Source organism: Notamacropus eugenii, chromosome 2, assembly GCF_028372415.1.
Source record: "Notamacropus eugenii isolate mMacEug1 chromosome 2, mMacEug1.pri_v2, whole genome shotgun sequence".
NCBI lineage: Eukaryota > Metazoa > Chordata > Mammalia > Diprotodontia > Macropodidae > Notamacropus > Notamacropus eugenii.
Window position 1 is genome coordinate 39,295,585 of NC_092873.1, and position 25,068 is coordinate 39,320,652.

At 45.1% G+C, this 25,068-nt stretch overlaps 1 protein-coding gene across 1 annotated transcript in view; it reads left to right on the forward strand.

Moving 5' to 3' along the window:
• The first annotated feature begins 1,236 nt into the window (after nt 1-1,236).
• The window catches only part of DOC2B (double C2 domain beta), a 64,391-nt gene continuing 40,559 nt past the window's right edge, over nt 1,237-25,068 (forward strand). The window contains exon 1 of the mRNA XM_072639906.1: nt 1,237-1,621. Coding sequence (XP_072496007.1) covers nt 1,237-1,621 — 385 coding nt within the window. The remainder of the gene's footprint in view (nt 1,622-25,068) is intronic.

Here is a 25,068-nt window from a genome sequence, read left to right on the forward strand (position 1 = left end):
CAGTGGTCAGTGAGGGCTGAGCATCTGCCCACGGAGACTAGACAGTGGGGGCTGGCTCTCTGCTTGCGTGGACTTTTGGCCACCTGTGATATTTGAAAAGAGAAAAGCCTGTGGGTCTCAGAAGAGTCTGAATTCATTTTCTGACCCTGGGAAAGTCATCTCTCTAACCCTGTTTCCTCTCTTGTAAAATGGGGGCGGTGGCTGTAAGGATCAGATGAGAAAATGCGTGTGAAGTGCTTTGCAAACCTTAAAGGAAACTATAAATGGGCGCTCTTATTATTCTAACTTGGAGCTGAAGGGAGATTTGAAAAACCATCTCACCGTGTCTCTCATTTGGTGAATAAGTAGACAGGCTCAGAGCAGGGAAGTCTGTCTTCCAAGGGAATCGAGTCAGAATTGGAACCTGGGTCTTCCGATTCCAAGCCCAGAACCTTACACTCCCCTAGTGTACCTCTGAAGCACACATTCACGGGGGCCTTTAAGGAAAGAGGTCTCTACTCAGGCCATCTCTATCCACCTTTCGTAGCAGCTGAAAAACAAATCTCGTTTACCTTCCCTGAGGAGCTGGTGGCTCTGATTCTCAGTCCAAGTCCCCCAGACCCTTCCAGCAGCCACCAAGTGAGGGAGTTTGCGGAGTGTGTGTTGGGGGGCAGTACGTCTCCGCTGGGCGAACGCCAGCGTTTGAGTGTGTGCCTGCGATGGTGCGTGCAGGTCAGCCGGGGGGCCTGTCCCTGGGTACCTGGCTCTTATCGCCTGGGCTGTGAGTGTGTGAGTGCCAGTGTGCATCCTCTGCAGCCCTCATTCCTTCGCTTCCTCCATCCTGCTTGGTTGCTACCCAGTGACGCCGGCAGGGCCCACCCCCTGCCTGTCAGTCCTTGGCGGCCTCGCACTTCTCCACGGGCTGAGCCCAGTGCGGCGCGCTCACTGCCCGCTCCTCGCAGGCTCTGGACCGTCTGGGGGCGGCGGCGGCGGGAAGGGGCGCGGCGGTGGCACAGGCAGTGGCCGCAGCAGGCGCGATGCGCACCGGGGCCACGGAGGCCGAGGCAGCGGCGGCGGCGGCGGCGGGAGCAGCAGCAGCAGGGGCTTTGGAGGAGGGCACCGGCGCAGCGCCCGGCTCTCGGTGAAGCGCGCCCAGCTTCCCCGGCTTACTGCCCCCCACGGCCCCTGCCTTTCGGGAGCTTCGTGCCCTGGCCCGGCTCGTACTCCGAGGGGCTCGGGGGGGCCAGAGCTGCCTGCATGACACTCCGGCGGGGAGAGAAGACCACCATCAGCATTCAGGAGCATATGGCCATTGACGTGTGCCCGGGTCCCATCAAGCCCATCAAACAAATCTCCGACTACTTCCCCCGCTTCCCCCGGGGGCTCCCGACGGCAGTCAGCCGTACCGGCTCCCTGCAGGCCGGGGCTAGCCAAGCCTCGGTCAGCCCCTCCGACCCCCCCAGGGACGACGAAGAGGATGTGGACCAGCTGTTTGGTGCCTACGGCCCAAGCCCTGCCCGCCAGCGGCAGCCCCCGCCCCAGCCCCAGCCCCAGCCGGGTGGCAGCGGTGGCAGCGGCGGCAGCGGCGGCGGCAAGCCCGAGGAAGATCTAGACGGGGAGGGCTACGAGTCGGACGACTGCAGTAAGTTCCCAAGTATTTGACTTTTCTTCTCCGCTTTCTCCCATCCCCCGCCCCCGCCAACACACACACACACACACACACACGCACGCACCCCACTCTCCCCCGTCCTCCCACCCCTACATAAAACAAACCCACTTCCCTACCAGACGACACACACCACGCTCTTCGCTCGCTCCCAAGACACCTCCAGTGCTCTCCTCTTTCCCTCCAACTCACACAACACACTCTCCTCTGCTCCCCCACCCTCCCACCCCCAGTGAACGCTCTGCTCTTGCTATCCACAACACACACAACAGACACTCCCCCTCTTGGACCCTTACAACATACACACAACATTCAACGCGCAACAAAGGGAGAGCCCTTTGCCCGGCCCCTCCCCACATACAACACACTCTCCCTTTCTCTTCACACAAACACACAAATATCCCCCTTTGCTCACACACGCACACACACAACCAGACACTCTTCCTTTATCCCCCCACATACACACTCCCCCTTTGCTCCTCACCACACACAACCAGATAGTCTCCCTTTGCCTCCCCAACACACATATCTCCCAAATCCCCCTTCCCTTTGTTCCCCTCCCTCCCCCCTCCCAGTAACTGGGGGTGATCCAACAGGCCCCCTTCCCTATTTCTTCCCCTTCTTGTCCCTTGGGCGCAGGGACTCGGGGGCTGGAACTTCAGGAGGTATCCCCAAGGGATGGTTTCAGCTTCTCGATTATCCAGGACCCTTCTCCAAGCCGCCAGCCCCGACCGCGGAGCCTCTCTCTGCACCTGGGCCCCAGGCTCCAGTCCCAGGATGTCGGGCACTGACCAGACTGGCGATTTCTCCCCCTGGCAGGGCGGTGCTGCTACCAAGGAGACACCAGTTGCTGAACACACCCGGCCCGGATGCCCTGGGCAAGCTGAACATTGTCCCTCCCAGACCTAGGGACTCAGTGGAGGGGGAGGGGGAGAGAAAAGCAGAGGAAGCTGCGGGGGGGAAGGGAAGGGAACAGGGGGAGGGGAAAAGAGGACCCCCGGCTATTTAGATCATTTATCACTCGTGAATCTAGCGGAACGATCAGCTCGCCACGGCAGGCAGCAGGAAACCTGGGCATATTTGCCCTTTCAAAAACCCTTGGATGTCCCCTCTCCCCCTTCTCTGGGGCCTCCCTTTCCCTGGAAAATGTCTGTGGGTTTGTCAGCCTCCGGTCCCTGCTGGCCCCTCCCCCTTCCTCTTCACCCCACCCCCGTTCACCTGTTACGCCTTTGCTTCCAAAGGATAGAGAGCTGCTCTCCTTTCCCCCTTTTCCACGACCCCCCGCACCCCTTGTTGGAAAAGGGAGAGACGGAGGCAGGGCTGGGCTGGAGGACTCAGTGACCAGTACACAGGGTTGTGGATTAAGTCTTCTCGCAGCCCCTGAGGTTAGCAGAGGGGAGAGGGGCAGGAGGGAAGGGACCTCTTCCACCCCCACCCCAAGGGCCGATGGGGATAATGGAGGCTGCGAGAGGACCCGGACAAACTTGGTACAGATCCCAAGAAGCCCCTTCTGGCTTTACTCAGTTTGGGGAGCACTGGGGAAGCTGCCCCCACCCTGGAAAAAGTCTGTTTTTGTTATATGTGGCAGTCAGTGAGCCCTGACACCTGACCCTCAGTCCTGGAAGGAAGGGGATGGAGGAAAGAGGAAATAAATCCCTTTTTCTCAGAATTTTACAAGAATAGGACAGCCCAGGCCTGGAGGCTGAGGCCTGCTCTGGTATGGGGTAGTCCCTGGGGCCCCAACTTCTTGGAGGGTGGCTGCTGGTCTGAATGGAAGTAGTGCTTTCTGGCTGGGGGGTGGAAGTCCTAGATTTGGAGTTCAAGGCCTCAGGTTCACATCCTAGATCTTGATTGTGACTTTGGCAAACCACTTAACCCTTCTGAACCTTCATACTGATTGTATGACTTTGCATAGGTTCTCTAAGCCTTGGCAAAATCTCTGTAAAAGGAGGCCACTGGACAGGATGGTTTCTTGGGCCCCTTCCAGACCTCCACCCTTCCCATCCAGTGCTGTTACTAAAGAGGATAAAGTGAATCTAGATCCTGAAGGAAGTCTGGGCCAGAATAGACTGAGCAGCTGTGATCTCATAGGAAGGATACCCCAGCATCAGCCAGGATCTTCCATTTAAGGGGTGAGAAGGAGGCAGGAAGGAGGAAGGAAAGGGGAGCATAACACTGAAAGCTAAAAGGGACTGTAGGGCTACAGGGTTGTGTGGCCCAATCTCATCATTTGATAGATTTCCCTTAGAAGACAGTAAATTTGCCTCAGGAATTTGAGCGGAATTCTATCTGCATTTCCTGGGCTCTCTCTGGGCCAAAGGAGGTCCTGGAATGATGAAGTTTCTCTGGGTAGTCTGGGGCAAAGAGCTGGGGGCTGGAACAAAGTGTAAGAGTCCTCTTCTCCTAATTCTGCAGAATCAGAATTTAGGATTTGAATGCACGTGAGAGGCTAGCTATTCAAGTCTGAGGCACATCACACAGACAGCAAGTATCAGAACTGGTATGCAGACCCCATTCCTTGGACTCCTCCAGGATGCCTTTGTCAGAGACCTGGTTAGCAGTTTTAGAGTCAGAAAGGACATGCAACCTTTGGGCAGGACTAGTACAGAATTGACTTCCTTACCCTGGCTTCCATTTTAGCCTGTTTGGTCAATTCACTCAAGGGAGCCAGGCTGGAGCCACACTCACCATATCCCCTTTCTCCAGACAGAATTTGCAGTGGAATGGTCACCTCAACCCCTGGGAGTCAATGGCACTGGTTCCTAAGAAGAGCCAGGTTCAGAGCAATTGCCACCTCCTACATGAAGCCTCTTCTGGTGCCACTCCACCCACCAAGTTGCTAGTGCTCTGCCCCCATCCAACCCTGGAAGTTGTGTTTACTTTGGATATATTTTTCACACACTGACCTAGATTCATGGAGTTTCCTTCCAAGAGAAAGTAAGCTTCTTGAGGGCAAGGATTATTTCTTTCTTCTTTCTCTTCCCAGCACTTTCGACAGTGCCTGCCACTTAACAGACACTTCCTCAATACTTTTTGATTGATTGATTAATCCTGGGAAAACTAAGAGCTCTTATCGATGCCTAAAGGGGATGAGGGAGGATTATGTTTCCCATTTCTAACTCCATTCCTGCTTTGTGAGTCGAGGAATGACCGGGGTGGGAATCAGCTTAGACCAGGACCTCCTTCCCAGGACCAGACGCTAACTTTCTGAACACCGAGTCAAATGGCTAGAGGAACAGCTCTTTCCTAGAGAATTCAGGAAGCCTCAGGTTCATTAACTTCTAAAGTCAGTATTATTTCCCCCAAATCCTATTCTCGTCTCCATTATATTCATTCATTCCTTCAACACTTTCTTAAGAGTCTCACTATCATAGGCACTAAGGGAGATGGTGTCAGGGAGGAAAAGCATGACTTCTAGCCTTGGTTCTGCTGCTATAAACTGTGTATCCCAACATCAGTTTCCTGACAGTTCATAGCTAGTCCAGGGGCAATGGGACTTTCTCCCAGGGCATCATGTGCCATAACTCCCCCTTCCCCCAGGGTCTATTGTCCCAGACTCCACTGCCCAAGCCTTCCTTTCCACCACCCCTAAACTCAGAAGTCTCTCCTCTCCCTGCAAGACCAGCTGCTGACCCACGTCAAGTTGACTTCTCTGGTCCTGGAGAGCTCCTCTTTGCTATTTTTGTCCTAGGTGAAATAATTTCTACTTACAACTCAGTTTCCTTATATGTAAAAGGAGAGAATTAGGGCAGATGATCTCTAAAGCCTGTTCCACCTATAATGTTCTAAGACACCATCTCTGTCAAGGACTATGGAGGTGGCGGGGGCTTCTGGAGGCCCTTGTCTGCTCCATTTTGCAAAAGAGGAAGCTGTGACCCTGAGTGGTTGGGTGATTTGCCCAAAGTCACCCAAATGGTAAGCACAATGCGCAGCGCACAGTGAGAGCTTAATAAATGCCTGTTGATCAAGCAGCAGCACCTGAATTTGGATGCTAGCCTTTTGCTTCCAGAGAGTTCACTATACCACAGACACAAGAAGCTTTCCTCAACTGTACAATGGGAAGGGGATTTGGGGCCAGTGGCTTCTATACAGCAAAAGCACCAAAGATATCCCAAGGCAGAATGTGCTGAAGCATAAGGCCTGCACACAGTCAGTGCTCAATCAATGTTTGTTGATTTGATTGAGAGATCAAATAAGTGACAATTAGAAATTTACCAAACCCAAATGATGGCGTAATCATGAACCTCATGTCCCCCATCTGCCCCCAGGCCAAATACATAACAAGGGAAGGAACTTGTAACAGAGACAACTGAAATTCCACAATCCAGCAAACATTTATTGAGCACCTACGGTATGCCAGGCACTGTGCCAGGTGATAAGGATACAAAGACTGGGGAAAAAAAACAACTATTTCCTCAAGAAAAGGCAACACTGTGCTGGCCAAACCTAAAGTCAAAAAGACCTACATCTGAATCCCAGCCTAGAGACTTGCTAACTATGTGATTCTGCGCAGGTCATGGAACCCCATTATACATCAATTCCCTCACCTATAAAACAGGGATGATTATAATACCTTGAAATTATGGGGCTTAACTATGAAGGAGCAGGAGGACCTAGATTTAAATCCCATCTCTTGTCATTTCCTATTTGTATGACCTTGGACCAGTCCCTTAATTTCTTTGGGCCTCAGTTTCCTCAGTTATAAAATAGGAAAGGAATTTGGACTCAGTTGCCTGTAAGGTCCCTTTCAGCTCTATCATCCAAAGTCATTTACTCTTCCTGAGCCTCAGTTTCCTCAGCTGTAAAAAGAGAAGGTTGGTCTAGCTGTTCTCTATGGTTTCTACCAGCTCTGAATCTTTTATCCTCTGGGTGAAAAATGTTTTGTAATACTTATATAAAATGTCAGTAGGAGCTTAGCTTCTGATTGGGTACAGAAGTATTATGATGTGTAAACAGGTTTGGAAATACAAGACCATTTGAGGGGATAAAGAGATTACCCTAGCAACTGGAATCAGGAAAGGCTTCCTGTAGGAGGTGATGCCTTGAGCTGAATCTTAAAGGAAAAAAAAATGTGCATGATGGTAGGACAGAGATGGGTCTGACGATGCCTCCTAAGCCATCTCACAGTACCACTTTCCCATTGGGTCTAGTTATACCCCAGGTGACCAGGGAAATGGCAAATTCTCCACCTTGGTCTCCAGGAAACCCCAGCTCCCACCCTGGTGATCCAGGCTAAGTGAAATGCCCATTCCCATTGAATGTCCCATGCCCAGGCCTGGCCTCACCTCATCTCTCCAACCACCAGTTTCTGGAGTCTAAGCTGGGATGATTCAGACCAGATGGCTCATGGCAGCTTTAGCCAGATTTATGCTATTTGCTGCCCTAATTATTGGATTATCTTTGTTCTGATAAAAGAAAATTAGGGCGTCTGCTCTCTCTGAGAGACAGGGTGAAGAAGTGAGGTCTATTTACATTCTTTTGTTTCTTATTTGATTTTTCTCTTCTAATTCCTGTTCTTGGAACGGTCATCTCAAGTCATAAGTACAAGGCACAAGAACTTATTGGAAATCAAAGAAAGCCAGAGAGACAGATAAGAGAAAAAAACTACTGTTAAAATCAACCTCCAACAATTACCCCCAACGATCTTCCTTAGACGCCCTTCAGCCTCTGAATTACGAGGCATCTGTAGTCCTCTCTGGTTGGAATTCTGAGTAGTCTGAGCATCGTTTCCCTGATGACCTCATCATTTCATCCAAATCTCTCACTTATTTAGATCTCTTATTTCAATGAGATTTGCTCTCTGGTCACAGAAACAGGGAAGCTAAAAAACTTGGCAGTTTCTTCCTTGACTCAATTCACACCCTGGTCTTAATCCCAGGGATAATAAAGGTTTCTGTAAAGACCAGACATTATCCAGTTCTGGTTCTGGAGCAAAGGTTGGGTAATATTGACATCAGCCAGTGTCATCATTGAACCATACCGTTGGGTATACGGAATTAATTTAGAATTTTAGTGAAAAACAGCTTCATGAGTCTCTGGAAACCAAAGAATTAACACAAACACAATCTCCCTGACCGACAACCCTCCCCACACCCCAAAAAAGAGGATGTGATGTCAGGCACCTCCTAGTACAAGGGAAGGAGTTTTGGACTGAGATCCAGATTTTTAATTTCAGCTCTGAAACTGACTTGCAGTTTAACCTTGAGCAAGTGACTTCCCCTCTTATAGATAAGTTTGCTCCTCTCCAAGATGAATAGGTGGGACTAGCTGGGCTCCAAGTGGCTTCCCCAGCCTCTGAGTTTCAATTATTTGTGAAGCTAAAATTTTTCATGAAAATTCCAAACTAATTCCAAATGCAGGATGCTAGCTAAAATCCAAATCCTGGCCAACATCAACATTATCCATTGTTTTTTTCTCTCTTCACCAGTCCAGGAGAACAATGAGTCTTGCCACTGGTACTTTTGTCCTCATTGAATGAACACAAGCCTTCCATAATGGTCCTAGGCTCCATTTTTCACCAAACCCCTTTCACTCATTTTTTGAAATACTGAAACATTAGTCAGACCTTGGTGTTGAGCAGGACCATATGGGTTGAGTTATTTTGAGTCTAGGGGCACCATTTCTATTGCTAAGACCAGGGTAATGCCATTCCCTTTCTAAATTCAATTCTACAATTGTTATTAGGGTGAGGGAGAATTCTGACCACTCTGCCTCCACACAAGAGAGCAAATGATTAATGATCATTTATTTCACCATCTTCAACTTGGACCAAAGGTAAACCCACAAACCAGCAAATAAACCAACTTAATAAAGAGTGTTTGTTAAATACCTACTATGTGCTGGAAACTGAAATACAAAAAGAAATAAAGAAACATTCCCTGCCTCGAGAAGGTTATATTCTACTAAGGAAATATATTATGCAGATAAATAAATAAAATATGATTTGAAGAGGAAGAAAGCATTAACAAGTAGAATTTTCCATAGAGAGTAATCCCTTAGTTGAACCTTGAAAAATGCTAAGGATTCTAAAAGATAGAAATGATGAGAGGGTACATTCCATGGATGGAGTTGGGAGATGAGATGTTATGCTGAATTTGAGGGATAGAAACAAGGCTAATATGAAGGGGAATGGTGTGATATGTCTGGGAAAGTAGGCAGGATGCAGATTGTAAAGGGCTTTAAATGCTAAGCTGAGGAGTTTGCATTTTGTCCTAGAGACACTGCTAGTGATCCGCTGACAATTCTTGAGCAGGCTGGTGATGTGGACAGACTTATGCCTGAGGAAGATTATTTTGGTAGCTGTGTGGAAGATAGATTGGGAGAGCCTTTGACTTCTTTATCTGTAAAATGAGGGATTTGGACTAGATGATCTCTGAGTTTCCTTCCATCTCCAAATCCCATGAAATAGATCCTTTATCTGGGAAGGGGCCTCTGAGCATCCAAAATAAACGTTGTAAAGGTCAGGTACTAAAGCTCATGCACTTTATGATATAACCAGCTGTTGCTCTTTCTACTGCAGCTTTACTCATGGGAGAATTCCTCAGGTCCTATTAACTCTTAGTTTAGACATATTTTTAATAATTATGGAAATCTGGTCTTTCCCAGTCTCTAGCAGATCAGAAGCAGCAAATTGGAAGGGGGAAGAGTTGCTGCAGGTGCTGTTACACTAAGAATAGCAAAATTCACTGCAGACACCAAGGAAGGGAAAGCACAGTAACCTGGGGCCATTTTGTGTAGAGTCAGTAAGCCCTGTGTTCCTCAATCAACACTGAGCATCACTCCATTCCAAACTAGGACAATAACTTCCAAGATGCTGGCCCTTTGTGTCCAATAGTCCTAATTTAAGAAAGAAGGGGCATCTGTCATGCCTTTTAGAAAGATTTCGTCTGAAAATGTTAAGATTGGAAGGATGAACCTCATCTGTCCCCAACAATAAAGGGAACATCTCTTATCAGGAAGTACCATTTGGTCTTTTTGCTTTCGTGTCTGTAGCTGTAGTTGCCGTTGACTCTTCATGACCCCATCTGGGGTTTTCTTGGCAAAGATACTGAGGTGGTTCACCATTTCCTTTTCCAGCTCATTTTACAGATGAGGAATAAAAGTAAACAGAATTAAATGACTTGCCCAGAGTCATGCTATCAGTAAGTGCCTGAAGTCATATTTGAACTCAGAGAAGATGAGTTTTCCTGACTTCAGATCTGGTGCTCTACTTGACCACTTAGCTGCCTCTAAGGCATCAGTTAGAGAGGAATAAAAGGACTGTCTTGCTGCAGTGGGGAACCAGGTTGAAACTCATGATTGGTAGGATTTAAACCTACCCAGAGAAACCCCAATGGATTTCTAGTCCATCACTTCAACCACTTAGCCACAATGAAGGATAACGAACAGTAACAGGTTGAAACTGAATAACATGAATTTATAACATGCCCAGTTAGCACAACTGTAAGGACTTTCTTCAGCTATGGGCAGTAGCTTTTGAACAGAAGGAGAGTAGTCTAACAGTGGGAATTATTCAGGGCTGAAATCTGGTAAGAGATGAGTGGAAATGAAACAAGGGGGCAAAGGATCCAAGACAGTGTAGGTTCAAATGGCTGGGTTGAGGCTGGAGAGACAGGAAATGGATGTGAGGACAGAGGAAAGGATCCTAACTAAGAGGTGATAGACTAAAGATGGAGAACGGAAGTCATGTTTGGACATGGCTCATGTGGTCATTTGTTTTGGTTTACTGTGCATGTTTCTTATAAGGGTCGTTTTTCTTTTCTCCCCCAGTGGTGGGAAGAGAAAAATGCTTGTTTATTGAAAAAAATAATAATTTTTTTAAAAGTATCTAGGGATGTAGGAATTGAAGAGCTCAGCGAGGATATCACCCCCTCTTTACTCTCATCTTTAATGTGGAGTAGCTCGGTACCTAAGTGCAGAGTCAATGGCATTTTTAAATGATTGGTTTTTTCCCTCTTAAAGTCCTGTTTTTACAGAGGCCTTTTAGGTCCATTTTGGCTCAAATAGTGGGTGTACAAGTGTGTGTTTATAGACCTGCAACAGGGATCCCCCATAATACAATGAAGAACACAATGAGAAGATTCTGGAACTTTTAGATTCTCGGAACTTTTAGAAGACAGAGCCAGTAGGAACCTCAAAAAACCCTGCCCTACACCCCTCTTTTCTGCACAAGCAGAAACTCAAGTGGCCATTCACAAGTTTTAAACATGTCATTCCTACATGTGAAAAGGGATTCCCTGACCACAGGGCTCTGAGTTCTTCTTCAGAAGGGGGGATGGTCCATGGTCCATGACAAGCCATCCACACTCTGCTAGCTGTCCCCTGGCAACCAATAGTCCAGAGATGCACAATGGCTGTTAAGGAGAAAGGATGAAGTCTGTGGTCACAGAAATAGACTCAGGTTAGTAGGGACCTCATGATTCTCTGAATATGCTATTATTACATTCCCATTCCTGAATCAGGTTAGCCTGTGGAACACATTCATTCATTCAAGAAGCAAGGGAACATTTATCAGGGGCTTACTCTGGCCCTACTTAGGACAGCTAGGTGGTACAGTGGTTAGAGTGCTGGGCTTTGAATCAGGAAGACTCATCTTCCTGAGTTCCAATCTGGCCTTAGACATTTACTAGTTGTGTGACCCTGGGCAAGTCACTTAGCCCTGCTTGCCCTCACTTTCCTCATTTATCAAATGAGCTGGAGAAGGAATTGGCAAACCTCTCCAGGATCTCTGCCAAGAAAACCCCAAATGGGGTCACGGAGAGTTGGACATGATGGAAGACAACTGAATGACAGCTCTCTGGGCCATGCATAGTTCTATGTGATGGGGCTACAAAGACAAAAGGTAAACAGGTCTTGTCCTTGAGGAGTTTACATTATATTAAAATGGATAAATGAAATAATGATAAAAAGAGAATGAAAGAAAAAGCATTCTTAAGTGCCTTTTATGTATAAGAAGCTGTTAAAAGGAAACATCATGGACACGGATAAATACATAGAAATGTGCCTATACATTATATATTTATATATAATCATATCTATTTATCAACATGGATAAGCAAATAAAATATATATGATCATATATATTCACTTGTGTCTATTATGTTTCGTGTGTGTGTGTGTGTGTGTGTGTGTGTGTGTGTGTGTGTATACACGCAGCTAGCTCGTGCAGTAGATAGAACACTGGGAGTTTGGGATCAAGAAGACTCCTTTTCATGAGTTCAGTTCCAGCCTCAGTCATTTACCACCTGTGTGACCCTGGGCAAGTCACTTAACCCTGTTTGCCTCAGTTTCCTCATTTGTAAAATGAACTGGGGAAGGAAATAGCAAACCACTCCAGGATCTCTACCAAGAAAAGCCCCAAATGAAGTCATGGAGAGTTGGACGTGACTGAAAAGAGACTTCACAACAACATTAGCACACACACAGATATACACATATAAATACACATATATATACATATGTATGTATACAAATGTATGCATATATGTATGTGTATATATATATACATGCATATTGAGATATACGTCATTAGATATATATTGTCTCAAAATAGATATATAATGCACAATACTAGTTCTTTCCCTCTGTTAATTATTCCTATTTATCCTGTCCATAGCTTGCTTTGAATATATGTTGTCTCTCTTACTCCACTGCAAACTCCTTAAGGATGAGGACTGTCCTTTGCCACTTTTTGTATCCCTTATACTTAGCACAATGCCTGGCATGTAGGAGGCACTTAATGAATGTTGATTGACTATTGATTGATAATGATTTGCAGAGTGGGGAGGACACTAGCAGCAGGAAGGAACCGAAGAGTCCCCATATATGAGGTGGGACTTAGATGGAGCTTTGAAAGAAGCTCAAATTTCTAAGAAAAGGAGCCACTAGCATTCACCAGGGCCTTTCAAGTTATAAAGCACTTCATACGTGTTACTTTGTTTGATCCCCAAAACAACCCTGAGAAGTAGGTGCTACTCTTACCCCTATTTTACAGAAGAGAAAACCGAGACTGAGAGAATTAAATGACTTGTCCAGAATCCCACAACTAGCCTCTGAGGGAAGGTTGAATTCAGGTCTTCCTAACTCCAAGTCCAGCCCCCTATCCAAGCCAAAGTAAAGAGGGAGAGCATTCCAGGCATTCCAGGCAACCTCCATAAAGACACAGTGACAGAAAGTGGAAAGTGGGGTACAGTAGGCGGCAAGTAGACCAATCTAACTAGAATGTAGACTGTATCGAGGGGAGTGATGTACAACAATAAGCCTAGAAAAGTAGATTGGAACCAGACTGTGGACGACAAACAGGAATTTATATTTTATCCTAGATACCACTGAGAGCATCTGAAACTTTTTAAATGAGAGTGACACAGCCGTTCCTATGCTTTAGGAATATTCATCGAGCAGATGTTTAACCCTGAGCAAGTCACTTCCCCACTGCCTGCCTCAGTTTCCTCATCCATAAAATGTGGATACTAATAGCACCTATCTCCCAGGGTTGTCATGCGGACAAAAATGAGATAATATTTGGAAAGTGCCTTGCAAACCCTACAATGCTGTTTAAATGCTGGGTATTATTAGGGAAAAGACTGTGGGGAGAGAGTTCAATAGTCTAGGGCAAGAGGCAATGAGGGCTTGAACTAGGTATTGGCTCATTGAGTGAAGAGAAGGGGATGGATCCAAGACACATGAGGGTAGAATCAATAAGATCTGGTAGCTGATTGGATAGGAGACTGACAGGGAGAGAAGAGCTGAGGACTACACATTTTTGAACCTGACTAGAAGGTGCTGGTGCCCTGAAAAGCATGAGAAAAATTGGAGTAAGAAGAACTGGAGCATAGTGAATCCTGTTCTGGATATGTTGAGTTTTGGGTGCCTAGGGAACATCCAGTTGGGAAAATCCTCTAGACAACTGCTGATCCATGACTAGTGTTCAAGAAAAATACTACAGCTGGGAAAATCGATCTGGGAGTCATCAGTATAGAACCAACAGTAGATTCATGGGGGCTGATGAGTGATCTCATCAGAAAAACAAGAGATCCAAGAACACAGCCCTGGACCCTGGGCCAAACCCACCCATAGCAGATAGGGCATGGATGATGATATAGCAAGAGAAGCCAAGGAGGAGATACCTGACAGGGAGTAACAGATCCAGGAGAACAGGGTCACAAAAACCCAGAGAAAAGATAATGTCCAAGAAAAGAAAGTAGCCACCAGTACCAAATACCGCAGAGAAGTCAAGAAGGACGAGGTCTCAGCAAAGGCCACAATATTTAGCAACATGAGGTGAAGTAACTCTAGGTGGGCACAATGCCCAAAACAGAACACTCACCCAGGGCAATTTTATCAACATATGTTACAATATATTTCTTTGAATGGGCTTTGGATTCAATAAATGTCCATCGGATTCAAATGAATAGATGCCATCTTAGGTGCTAACTCTTTGTGTATATATCTAATTTCCATCAAGACATGCCTGGGATTCCCTGTTCAAGAAACTTCAGTGGCTCCCTGTTACCTCTAGGCTCAAATACAGATTTCCCTGTTTGGCATTTAAAGCACTTCACGATCTTAGTCCACCTTATATTTCCAGGCTGGTCACATATTATTCTCCCTCATATACATTTCATTTCAGCCAAACTGACCTATTGCTGTTCTCTGCACACAATATTCCATCTCTTACCTTAACTCTTTTACATAGACTGTCCTCCCTCAACCCCAATGCCTAGAATTCCTCCCTTCTCACTTGGTACCCTTAACTGCCATCAAGGTTCAAGTCAACTGCCTCCTCCTTAAAGACACAGTAACCTAGTCCTGATTCCCAGAGTTGCTGGTGTCTCCCCAAATGAATATGTATTCATTTCGTATATATTTGTATCTATAGGCATGTTATACCACCCACAATAAAATATATTCTCCTTGAAGGCAGGGACTGTTTCCTTGTTGTATCTATCTCTCACACTTAGCATATAGTAGGTGCTCAATACATGTTTGCTCAATCGAATCTTTAATAAATTTTCTTCTCTTTCCTACTCAAAACCTTCTCAATCTTCACCCAACCTTTCTCCAGGGCTCCAATTTCCAGAGGATGGGTTGGCCCTTTTCCTCATGAAGTCCAAGCCCTATACTTGTACTATCAATTCCAATTTCTTTAGAAATTAGTCCTAATAATTAGTCCCACTGTTTCATCTTCAGTCTCTTTCTACTGACTGCTTTCCTACTGTCTACAAATGTGTCCAGGTGTACCCCACCTCCTTCCCAATTTTTTGAAAACATAAAATCATTTGACCCTGTTATCCCTCTAGCTATCTTCCTGTTGCTCTCTTTCCTTTCTAAGTTAAACACCAAGAAAAAACTGTCTACACTTAATGCCTTCACTTCCCTTGCTTCCCACTCATTTCTCAACTAGTCCTCAATCTGACTTCCAAGCCAACAGAATTGCCTTCTTAAAGGTCACCAATGAGGTATCAATTGCTAAATGAGTTGCCCTTTCCTCAAGGCTCATTTTCTCATCCTCTGCCTTACAACATCAATGACAAGTCTCTTTATAGGCAGTAGTCCTTCTTCCCACATTTTCCATGACACTACTCCCCATGGTGTTCCTCCCTCTGAAACTGCTCCTCATTGTCCTCCTCTCCTCAAAGTCTCCAAGTTCATCCTGTGCACTCTTCTCTTTCTCTCTCTTTCCTTTCCCTCGGTGATCTCATCTGCTTCTGGAAGCTCAAATGTCATGTGTCACCTGATGTCTCAAAGGCTTCCAGATTCAGCCTGAGTCTCTCCCTGAGCTCCAGCCTCACATCTACACCTGGACGTCCCCTGGCACTGCAAAATCACATGTTCATAAACTGAACTCATTCTTTTTTTCCCTCTTCCAAATTTCCCCATTTCTCTTCAGGACTTTGCCATCCTTCCAGTTACCCAGACTTGAAGAAAGAACATTGGATTTGAAGTCAGGAGATCTGGGTTCTAATGCTGTGCTGCCATGACTGCCCATGTGACCTCCAGCCAGTCACTCTGCTCCCTGGGAATCAGTTCCTTCCTCAGTAAAACAAAAGATGACCAATCAAGTCCCTTTCTCCTCTAAAGTTATTCAACTCTTCTTCCCTTTCCTGTCCTTCCTATGTCCAATCCCTTGCCAAGTTCTGTCCATTCTGGATCTATAATCTCTTGGTACTGTTCCATCCCTTTCACTCACCTTGCTGCTACCTGAATTCAAGCTTTTAGCACAGATTTAGAGTTGAAAGAGATTTTAGATGTCATTAAGTTTAACCTTTTTCATTTTACAGATAGGGAAACTGAGACTGAGAGAGATTAAGTGACTTGCTCAGGATCACATAATTCACAAGTATCTGAGGCAGGATTTGAATCCAAGGCTTCTTGACTGACTAGGTTTAACACTCTATTTGCTATACTTTGCTGCTTCTCACTTTTTGTCTGTATTGAGATAATGTCCTAAATCAGGGGTGAGGAACCTGTGGCCTCCAGGGTACATGTGGCCCTCTAAGTCCACAAGTGCTGCCCTTTGACTGAATCCAAACTTCAAAAATTGTTCATAGAACAAATTCAGTGAAAGGGCCACACTTGAGGACCTAAAGAGCCACAGGTTCCCCACCCCTATTAAATGAACTACTTGAATCCAGTTTCTCCCCGCTCTAATCCATGAAATTATCTGCTTGAGATACAACTCATCCCCTGCTCAAAAACCTTCTATGGCTCCCTAGCATTCATAGGATAAAATACAAAATCCTCAGCCTCACCTTTACAGGCCATCACTGTCTAGCACCAATTTGCCTTTCCAGCCTTATGTCATGCTCCTCTTCTTCCTTCACTAGAGAATCTGCCAAATTGGAATAGAATGGGTATCATCCTGAATTCCCAGGTCTCCATGTGTTCATGCACATCAGCTCCCCGTGCCTGCAATTACTCAGTCACAATCATGTTCCACCCTCTACATGTGGGCTGAACTCAGTGTTCTATCCTGGGCCCTCTTCACTTCTCTCTCCACACGCTCTGCTGGTTGTCTTAGCAGCATGCAGTGACTCATCTCATCTCTGTTCAGATGACTCCCAGATTCCTATATCCTGCCCTGACCTTTCTCCTGAGCCGCAGTCCCAAATACCTATTGGACATTTTGAACTGGTTAATCCCATAGGCATCTCATACTCACCAAGTCCAAAATGTACCTCATTCTCTTTCCCAACACATACCATCTTCCCCTCTTCTGAGTCTTTCTGTCTCTGTCCAAGGGACCCACAATCCTCCCCAAATCTCCACAGCCACACCTTTCCTTCCAGGAAAATTCAGCCTAATCACTGCCTTCTCTGTTGCTTTTCCTATCCTTTGGCTCTGTATCTTTTACATAATAGGTGCTTCATAAATCCTTGTTGATGTGAATGGAATTGAAGAAACCATTCCCACCCAACCAGCTCCAAGTATCCTCTTCCTCCTCAACCTTAGTTCTATGTATTATATTTTCTCCCCACCCCTAGTAGAATAGAAGGTCCTCAAGGGGGAAAAAAATTACTTCATCTTAAAAATTTTTGTATCCCTAGTGCCCACCACAGTGTCCAGCACACAATAAGTGCTTAATAGATGTTCATTTATTGAATTGAACCTCCTCAATTAGGCCATAGTAAAGCACAAATATCAACCCAGCTCTAGAAAAGAGGAGACAGTGGATCAGAAAATTTAGAGCTGGGAATAGGGGGATTTAGAAGTCATCGAATCCAACCTCATTTTACAGATAAGGAAACTGAAGCACAGAGAGGTTAAATAACTTGTCCAAGATCATCCATCCCTGAGTTAGGATTTGGAACCAAAGGGCTCTGACTCTAACAGCTTTCTATCCACTAGACTACATTTCCTCGGTTCAAATCTCAGCTTTGCTCCTTACTGTGTGACCTTGAACATACTGCTTAACTACCCTGGACCTATAAAATAGGAAGATGGTCTGTTACCTCTAGGGTCCCTTCCAGCCCTAAGGCTGTGATCATAAGTCATTTAACCTCTCAGGTCTCAGTTTCCTTATCTACAAAGTAAAGGATTAAATTATAGGCAGCTAGATGTTGCAGTGGTCAGGGAGACCTGAATTCAAATCTAGCCTCAGACTAGCTCTGTGACCCTGAGCAAGTCACTTAACCTTGCTATATCTGCCTCAGTTTCCTCAACTGTAAATGAAGATGACAGTAGAATCTATATCCCAGGACTGGTGGGAGATTAAAATGAAATAATAATTGTAAAGTATATTTTGTAAATCTTAGTGCCTAATAAATGCTTGTTTCCTTCCTTTCTACCTTTTATTTTATGATCTGAAAGGCAGTGTGGTACAAGGGATAGAGTGATGGACTTGGAGAGAGGAAGACCGGGGTTCCGATCCTGCCTTCAACACTCTCCAGCTGTGTGACTAAGCAAGTCGCTTCTCTTAGCCTAAGTTTATTCATCTACAAAATGCGTTCCCACGTCATAGGGCTCTTGTAGAAATCAAATGGTATAAAAGATGTCATGTAATCAGAGAAGCCAGGTCCACATCCTACTTCTGACACTACCTTTATTTTCTTGGATGAATAATTTCACTTCCCTGGCCCTCAGTTTCCCTATCTGTAAAATAAGGGGATTAAATTAGATAACCTTTGAAGTCCTTCCAGTTCTGCAAACTTTACAAAGCACCATATAGACATTCCCTAGTATTGTCTGTGAGTCTATGATCCAGATCCCTTTAGAAAGCAAAGCCCCATGGAGCAGGGAGTAAAGATCAGAATATATTCCATTATCTCTCTGAAGTTTACCTAGGCCCTCTACCTTCTTCCTTCCCTCCACTTCCACATTGGCCAACATGTAGGGACACCCTGGCTCTGGGGGCCTGGGTTCCAGGTGACAGAGGAAACCCAGATCCATTTAGTCCACCTCTGCCCCAGACCAGCAGCAGGGACCCAATGGAAAGCCCAGTCTCAAGCCTTCCCTTCCTCCAGAGACTCAAACAGACCCTTTTGTGGATCAGCTGCCTTCTTGTGAGAGAGAAAGAAGTCTGCTATAGCAAGTTCCCCGAGGCTGAGTCAAGAGCCTTGAGTCAAGAGCCGTGAAGAGCCTCGGAAGCCAGTCACCAAATGGGGCAATTTTCTCCCACTAATTAGGAGAGAAGACAGAAGCAGCCAGTGTTTTCTCCTGGTGGTGTGGGCGGGCAGGTGGGTAAATGGGCCAGGCCTGAAGCTTAATAACCATCCCTCACCATTTGCAAGTAGTTTTTCTTTCATCCCCTCTTCGAGCCTTCTCTTTCTTCATATTCCAATCTCATAACGACCATACAGGCAGAGAAAAGGGTAGGGTTTGTTGTCTGTGTTTGGATGGAGACATCGTGGAAAAGCATCTTACAAAAGGCTGTACCCTTATGTGGTGACACAATCTGGACTCAAAGCCTTCCATCTTACCCTTCTTCCCAGGCTATAAGCAATATGCCCTCCCTAATGCTTTCTGGGCCTGGAGTGGAGGAATCTCTAGAGTACCACAGAACCCCAAGGGGCCTCCTCACCACCTTAAGGCAGAGCTGTCTCTAGTTTATGATAAATCAGAGCAACCTTGGGCCCCATGCATTAAAACAGAGGTACAAACTCCCTCCGTTCTTTGCGTAGAGAAAGAGACCTATGGATGTGAAGAGATATAATTGATGCATTGACTTCACCATACTTTTTTTTCTTTCTAAAATTCTTTGTTATTAGACATGGATTTCTGGTTGGGGAGAGGGGAAGGATATATTAAGAAATAAAGATGATGTAAAAGCAAAAGATATGATACAATTTAAAAAAAAAACAAGAGAGGTGTAACTAAAACAAGGTGAATAAACCTTTGCTCCAAGGTGCTGATATCTTGGGAAATGAGATACATGCATGCTTCCTCCCTCCCATCATAGTTCTTCCCTGCCTACTGTCTTCATACTTTGAGGTATAACCACCTCCACTCTTCCAAACCTGAAGCACTAGCCTTGGCAACCCCCAAAGTCCCATTACTATGGTGCCTCTAATCTACATCTTTCCTAACCCTCATTTTTGCACTGAGGAAAAATTCATCAGAAGGGGAGTTGTGGGGTTGTATACAGAAGAGTCTGCCTTTATAGGATAGATGATAGATAGATAGGTAGATAGATATCAGACAGATAAAAGGATGGATCTTAATTGTGTGGTAAGTTGGCACATACACTTCACTGGCTGGAGGTGTTTTATGTAGCTGAATTAGGAGTGCCTTTTTTGCCTGTTTTCCATTGTTGGAATGGGTAATCAAAATCCGGCTGTTTGGATTCATGTCATGACTCCCTCTGCTGGAGAACAGGCTCAGCTGGCATTTGGTTTATTAATCGTCCTGCAACTGAATTTGCCCTGGGTACAAGAAATTCCTAGTTAAGACCCTGATTTAGAATTAAAGAAAATCAGAGCTGGAAAGAACCTGCCTTCTCCTCACCATACATGTGATAAGCATCTAATGAACGTTTGCTAGTGAAAGAATTGATTTTACAGGTGAAGGGACAGGGTGTCAGAGAGGGACAGTAACTTGTGAAGGTGTGCCCAGCTCAGTAGTGACAGGATTGAGACTAGGATCAAAGTCTCTCAGTCCAGTGAGCCATCCAATGCACCAGGTAGCGCCTTCTTTTGCGGGAAAGTCACTCCTGTGTCTGCTGATACAATAAGGTGGGCAGTGACTTTGGGAGCCAACAGGATTGGAGGAAGTGCCCCCCACTCAGGATGCCAAACACACACACACACACACACACACACACACACACACACACACACACACACACACACACACACACACACACCCCTAAGGCTTCTGTGGATAAAATAAGCTAGGAAACTTCTCAACTGGCACCAAGTCAAATAATAATGGTGGCGATAATAACGATAACTGGCATTAATATAGCACTTTACAGCTTGCATGTTATTTTGTTTGAACCTCATAGTAATCTTATGAAGTTGAAGTAGGTGCTATTATAATTCCCATTTTACAGTTGAGGAAACTGAGGCAAACAGAGGTTAAGTGACTTGCCCAGGGTCACACAGTTAATGTGTCTGAGGTTGAATTCAAACCCAAATTTTCCTGACTCCGAATCCATTACTCTATTAACTGTGCTACCTAGAAGGAGACAGAAGAAGGGGGATTTAGGAGGGGAAATATAATTAATCTGTTTTGAACATGTTGAGTTAGAGATGCCAATGAGACATCTAACCACATGTCACTTACCAGCTGTGTGGGCTTAGGCAAACCACGTGATTTCTTTGAGACTCAATTTTCTTATATGTAAAATGAGAGGATCAGACTGGGTGATCTCTAAGGGCTCTTTCCTCTCTAAATCTATGATCCCATAAGACCCTTAATTTCTCTTTGCCTCAGTTTCCTCATCTGTAAAATGAGGAGGTTAGACTGGATGGCCTCTAAGGGCCCTTTCCTCTCTAAACCTATAATCCTAAGTATCCAGACAGTAGCTGCTGAGGAGATGGAACTCAGGAGAGACATATCAAGTTGTGACCATCTGAGTAGACAAAAAAGCCTTGGGAGCAGCTGAGATCCCCAACAGATTGTAAAGAGAGGAGAAAGCTGGGAGATGGGACAGCAACCTAGCCAAGGAGATGGAGGACAAGTTAAACAGGCAGAAAAACAAGAAGAGAGCCAAGGGAAGCCAGAGCAGAAGGGAGTTTCCAGGAGGAGGAAGTGGCATTCACTGCAGTCAAAGTCTACAGGCTGTGAGATTTATGAGCTAAGGCATGGAGCCCTGGTAAACTTGGAGAGGGCAGTTTCAGGCATGCAATAGGAGCCAGGAGCCAGAGCACAAAGGAGAGAAGGAGGGAGAGAAGGCTGCAAATGCAGTAACTTTTCCGGAGAATTTGGCCATGAAAGAAAGAAGAGATACAGGATAATAAGGCAATGGACTAGCAGACCAAATGAAGGCATCTAAGGATTGTTGTAAGGATCCAATAAGATGCCATGTATAAAAAGCTTTGCAACCTTCAAAGTGATGTACAAATGTGTGCTATTAGTATTAACCTGTCCAAGCCTCAGTTCCTGCATCTGTGAAATGGGAATAAAAATAACTATGCTATCTGTGACATTTTTATGAAGAAAAATATAGAGGTAAGATAGAAGGGCTGGTGGTTAGAGAAAGGAATTTCAGAATTCAGAATCATAGAGGTGATGGTGATAATGGTGAGAAAGTGGGCTGACCATCTCTGTGTGTCTCAGAAGTAGAGTGAAGATGAAGAAGGGAAAGGAGTAATCATTTGTGAAGTGCCTACTATGTGCCAGGTACTGTGTTAATATCTCACTACAAATTATAAATAACCTACATACTACAAATATCTCATTTGTGGTTCACAACAACCCTATAAGGGTTTTATCATCCCAGTTAAGGGAACTATGTGTGCATTTGTCCTTCGTTGCCAAAGAAGACCATGCCATCAGAGAAATGATGACATGACTTGCACTTGACTTTGTTTTGAGTGAGGGAGGGCTGTGTAGGTCACCAGCCTCACTTCTTGGGCAGAGTCATCTGAATCCAGTGACCAGATATTCATCAGGATGACTGGAGATGACCCAGGATGAGGCAGTTGGGGTTAAGTGACTTGCCCAAGGTCACACAGCTGAGGTGAGATTTGAACTCAGGTCCTCCTGACTCCTGCACTGATGCTCCATCCACAGTACCACCTAGCTGCCCCAAAGGGAACTATAGAAGAGGTTAAATGACTTGCCCAGGGTCATACAGCTAGTAAGTGTCTGAAGCTGGATTTAAACCTAGGTCTTCCTGACTCTAAAGCTGGCTCTCTCTCTTTCTCTCTCTCTCTCTCTCTGCTATGCCATGCTGTCAAATAATTAGATAATAAAAGTTAGTATTTCCATATTGGTTTAAGATGCCTGAAACATAGTAGGTGCTTAGTAAATGCTTGTTGATTGATTAATAAGATTTGTCTAGTGCTTATGTATACTCTTTCCTCAAAACAACCCTGTGAGGTAGGTGCTGTTATTACTCTCATTTTACAGATGAGGAAATTGAGGTTCATAGAAATTAAGTGACTTGCTCAGAGTCATACAACTATTCAGTGCCTGAGGTAGGATTCGAACGCAGGTCTTCTTGACTCTGGGTCCATTACTCTGTCCATACTGCCTCACCCAAGGGTTTTGAGTAGAGGTTTGTGACATGTCCAAATCTGTGCCCCAGGAGGATTTACCAGCCTAGCTGGACAGAGGAGAGGGTAAGAAGGAAGATGGGAAGGTAGGAAGACAGGTTAGGACACTGTGGTCATTGTCCTGGCAGCCCATGATGAAGGCCAGAATTCATTATCCTTACTTCACCGCTTCACATAATGACTGTTATTTACAATGAGGAACCTGAATCGTCAAGGAAAAGTGAAACTCTGCTTCCGCTTTCTCTATTTAAGGAAGCTATAAAGCTCATCCTATATTTTATATTAGTAAGATTTCCACCTCAAAAGAAAATAAAAACTGTGCATACCATTTGACCCAGCAATATCGCTACTAGGACTGTATCCCCAAGAGATCATAAAAATGGGAAAGGGTCCCACATGTACAAAAATATTTATAGCAGCACTCTTTGTAGTTGCCAAAAACTGGAAGTCAAGGGGATGCCCATCAATTGGGGAATGGCTGAATAAATTATGGTATATGAATGTAATGGAGTACTATTGTTCCATAAGAAATGATGAACAAGAAGACTTCAGGGAGGCCTGGAAGGACTTATATGACCTGATGCTGAGTGAAAGGAGCAGAACCAGGAGAACTTCGTGCACAGCAATGGCCACAGTCTGCGAGAGTTTTTTCTGGTAGACTTGGAATTTCATAATAACACAAGAACTTATTAATTAAAAAAAATCCCAATGGTGGTTTTCTAAGGCAAAATGCCTTCCACACTCAGAGAAAGAAATATGGAAGTCATTCGCAGAATGTAGAAGATCGTGTTTGTGTGTGTGTGTGTTTTTGTGTATCATGTTTTGATTTGTTATATGATATCTTCCATTTATTTTAGTTCGACTACATAGCATGACTTGTGAAAACATACTCAATAGGAAAGTATATGTAGAACCTATACAGAATTGTATGCTGTCATGGGGAGGGAGGGGGGTAGTGGGGGGTAGGTGTCAGAGGGAAAAAATCTTAATTTTATGGCAGTGATTGTAAAACATTAAAAAAATAATAGTAAAATTAAATTTAAAAAAAGAAAAGAAAAAGCAAAAAAAAAGAAAAAGAAAAGAAAAGAAAAACCCTTGCAGCACTCAAGAGAGCTAAGAAGTGCTTAGTTACCCAAAATGATACCCAAGGATTCTGTCTAGTTAGACTTGGAATCAAGGATGACCTGAGTTCAAATCTGCCTTGGCCACTTTCTAGCTGCATGGATAGAGGAAGTCATTGAAATTCTCTGAGCTTCAGTTTCCTCATTTATAACATAAGGGGCTTGAACCTCTGAGGTACCCTCTATCTCTAGAGCAAGGGTCTGGGCACCTAAGATTATACCAGAGATTCATGGAGAGAAGTGGCTGATGAGTTATGGTTGATCCAGTTGGTGATGAAGAGGCATGGGAGAGAAGTGATGGGACTGAAATGGCCAATGGAGGCAACTTTAAGGATGGAGTGAAGCAGGGGGTCAAAGGACAGAGTCATAGGGGAAAGAAGGCCCAATGAGCAGATTATGGCAGTCGTTCAAGTGGGAGGCAATGAGGGAGGGCCTGGTTAGGATGGTTGCCATGGGAATGCTGGAGGATTACCTCTGAGAGTGATTCTACTATTAACACCCGAGGGGGTAGAGGGAGGGCTATGCCAGGTTTTAGGAGAGATACTACATTGCTGAAGGATTGCAAGATCCCCATTGCAAAACGAAGCAGATCAATGACACTTAAAGCAATAGGGCTTTCTTCAGCTGATTGTGACTCCCTAAAGGAAGGTGCTTCACTTGGAGATACCTATTAGGAGGGGGCCAAAGAAAGAGCACGGAGCAAAGGACCCCAGCTCCCAAATGATCCCTTGCTTTCTCTACCCCAGTGACCATTTAATCACTCGTTCAGTCTGAGGCAGGCACCAGATTGGTCCACTTTACCTACAGAAAAGGACCAGGTATTTAACAGGGAAGGATAAAATCTCTCTCAGATGTGCCAGATCGGTTTCCAGCCTCCAATATCATAGGTACATAGGCATGTCTAATGAGCTAGGAAGTAGAAAGTTTGTTCCATTATGACATGAATATGCCATGTTGGTGTATTCTGCTAGAAAAAAAAATATGGTGAATGGACCTACTGCGAAGGGGCAAACCAAGAGAAGGGGGCACACCTAGATAGCCAATACCTTCCACTCTAGGCTGAAGAGTGTACCTAGTTATTTACTTATCTTTTCCCCTATTACAATGGGAGCTTCTTGAGGGCAGGACTGGTTTTTGCCTTTTT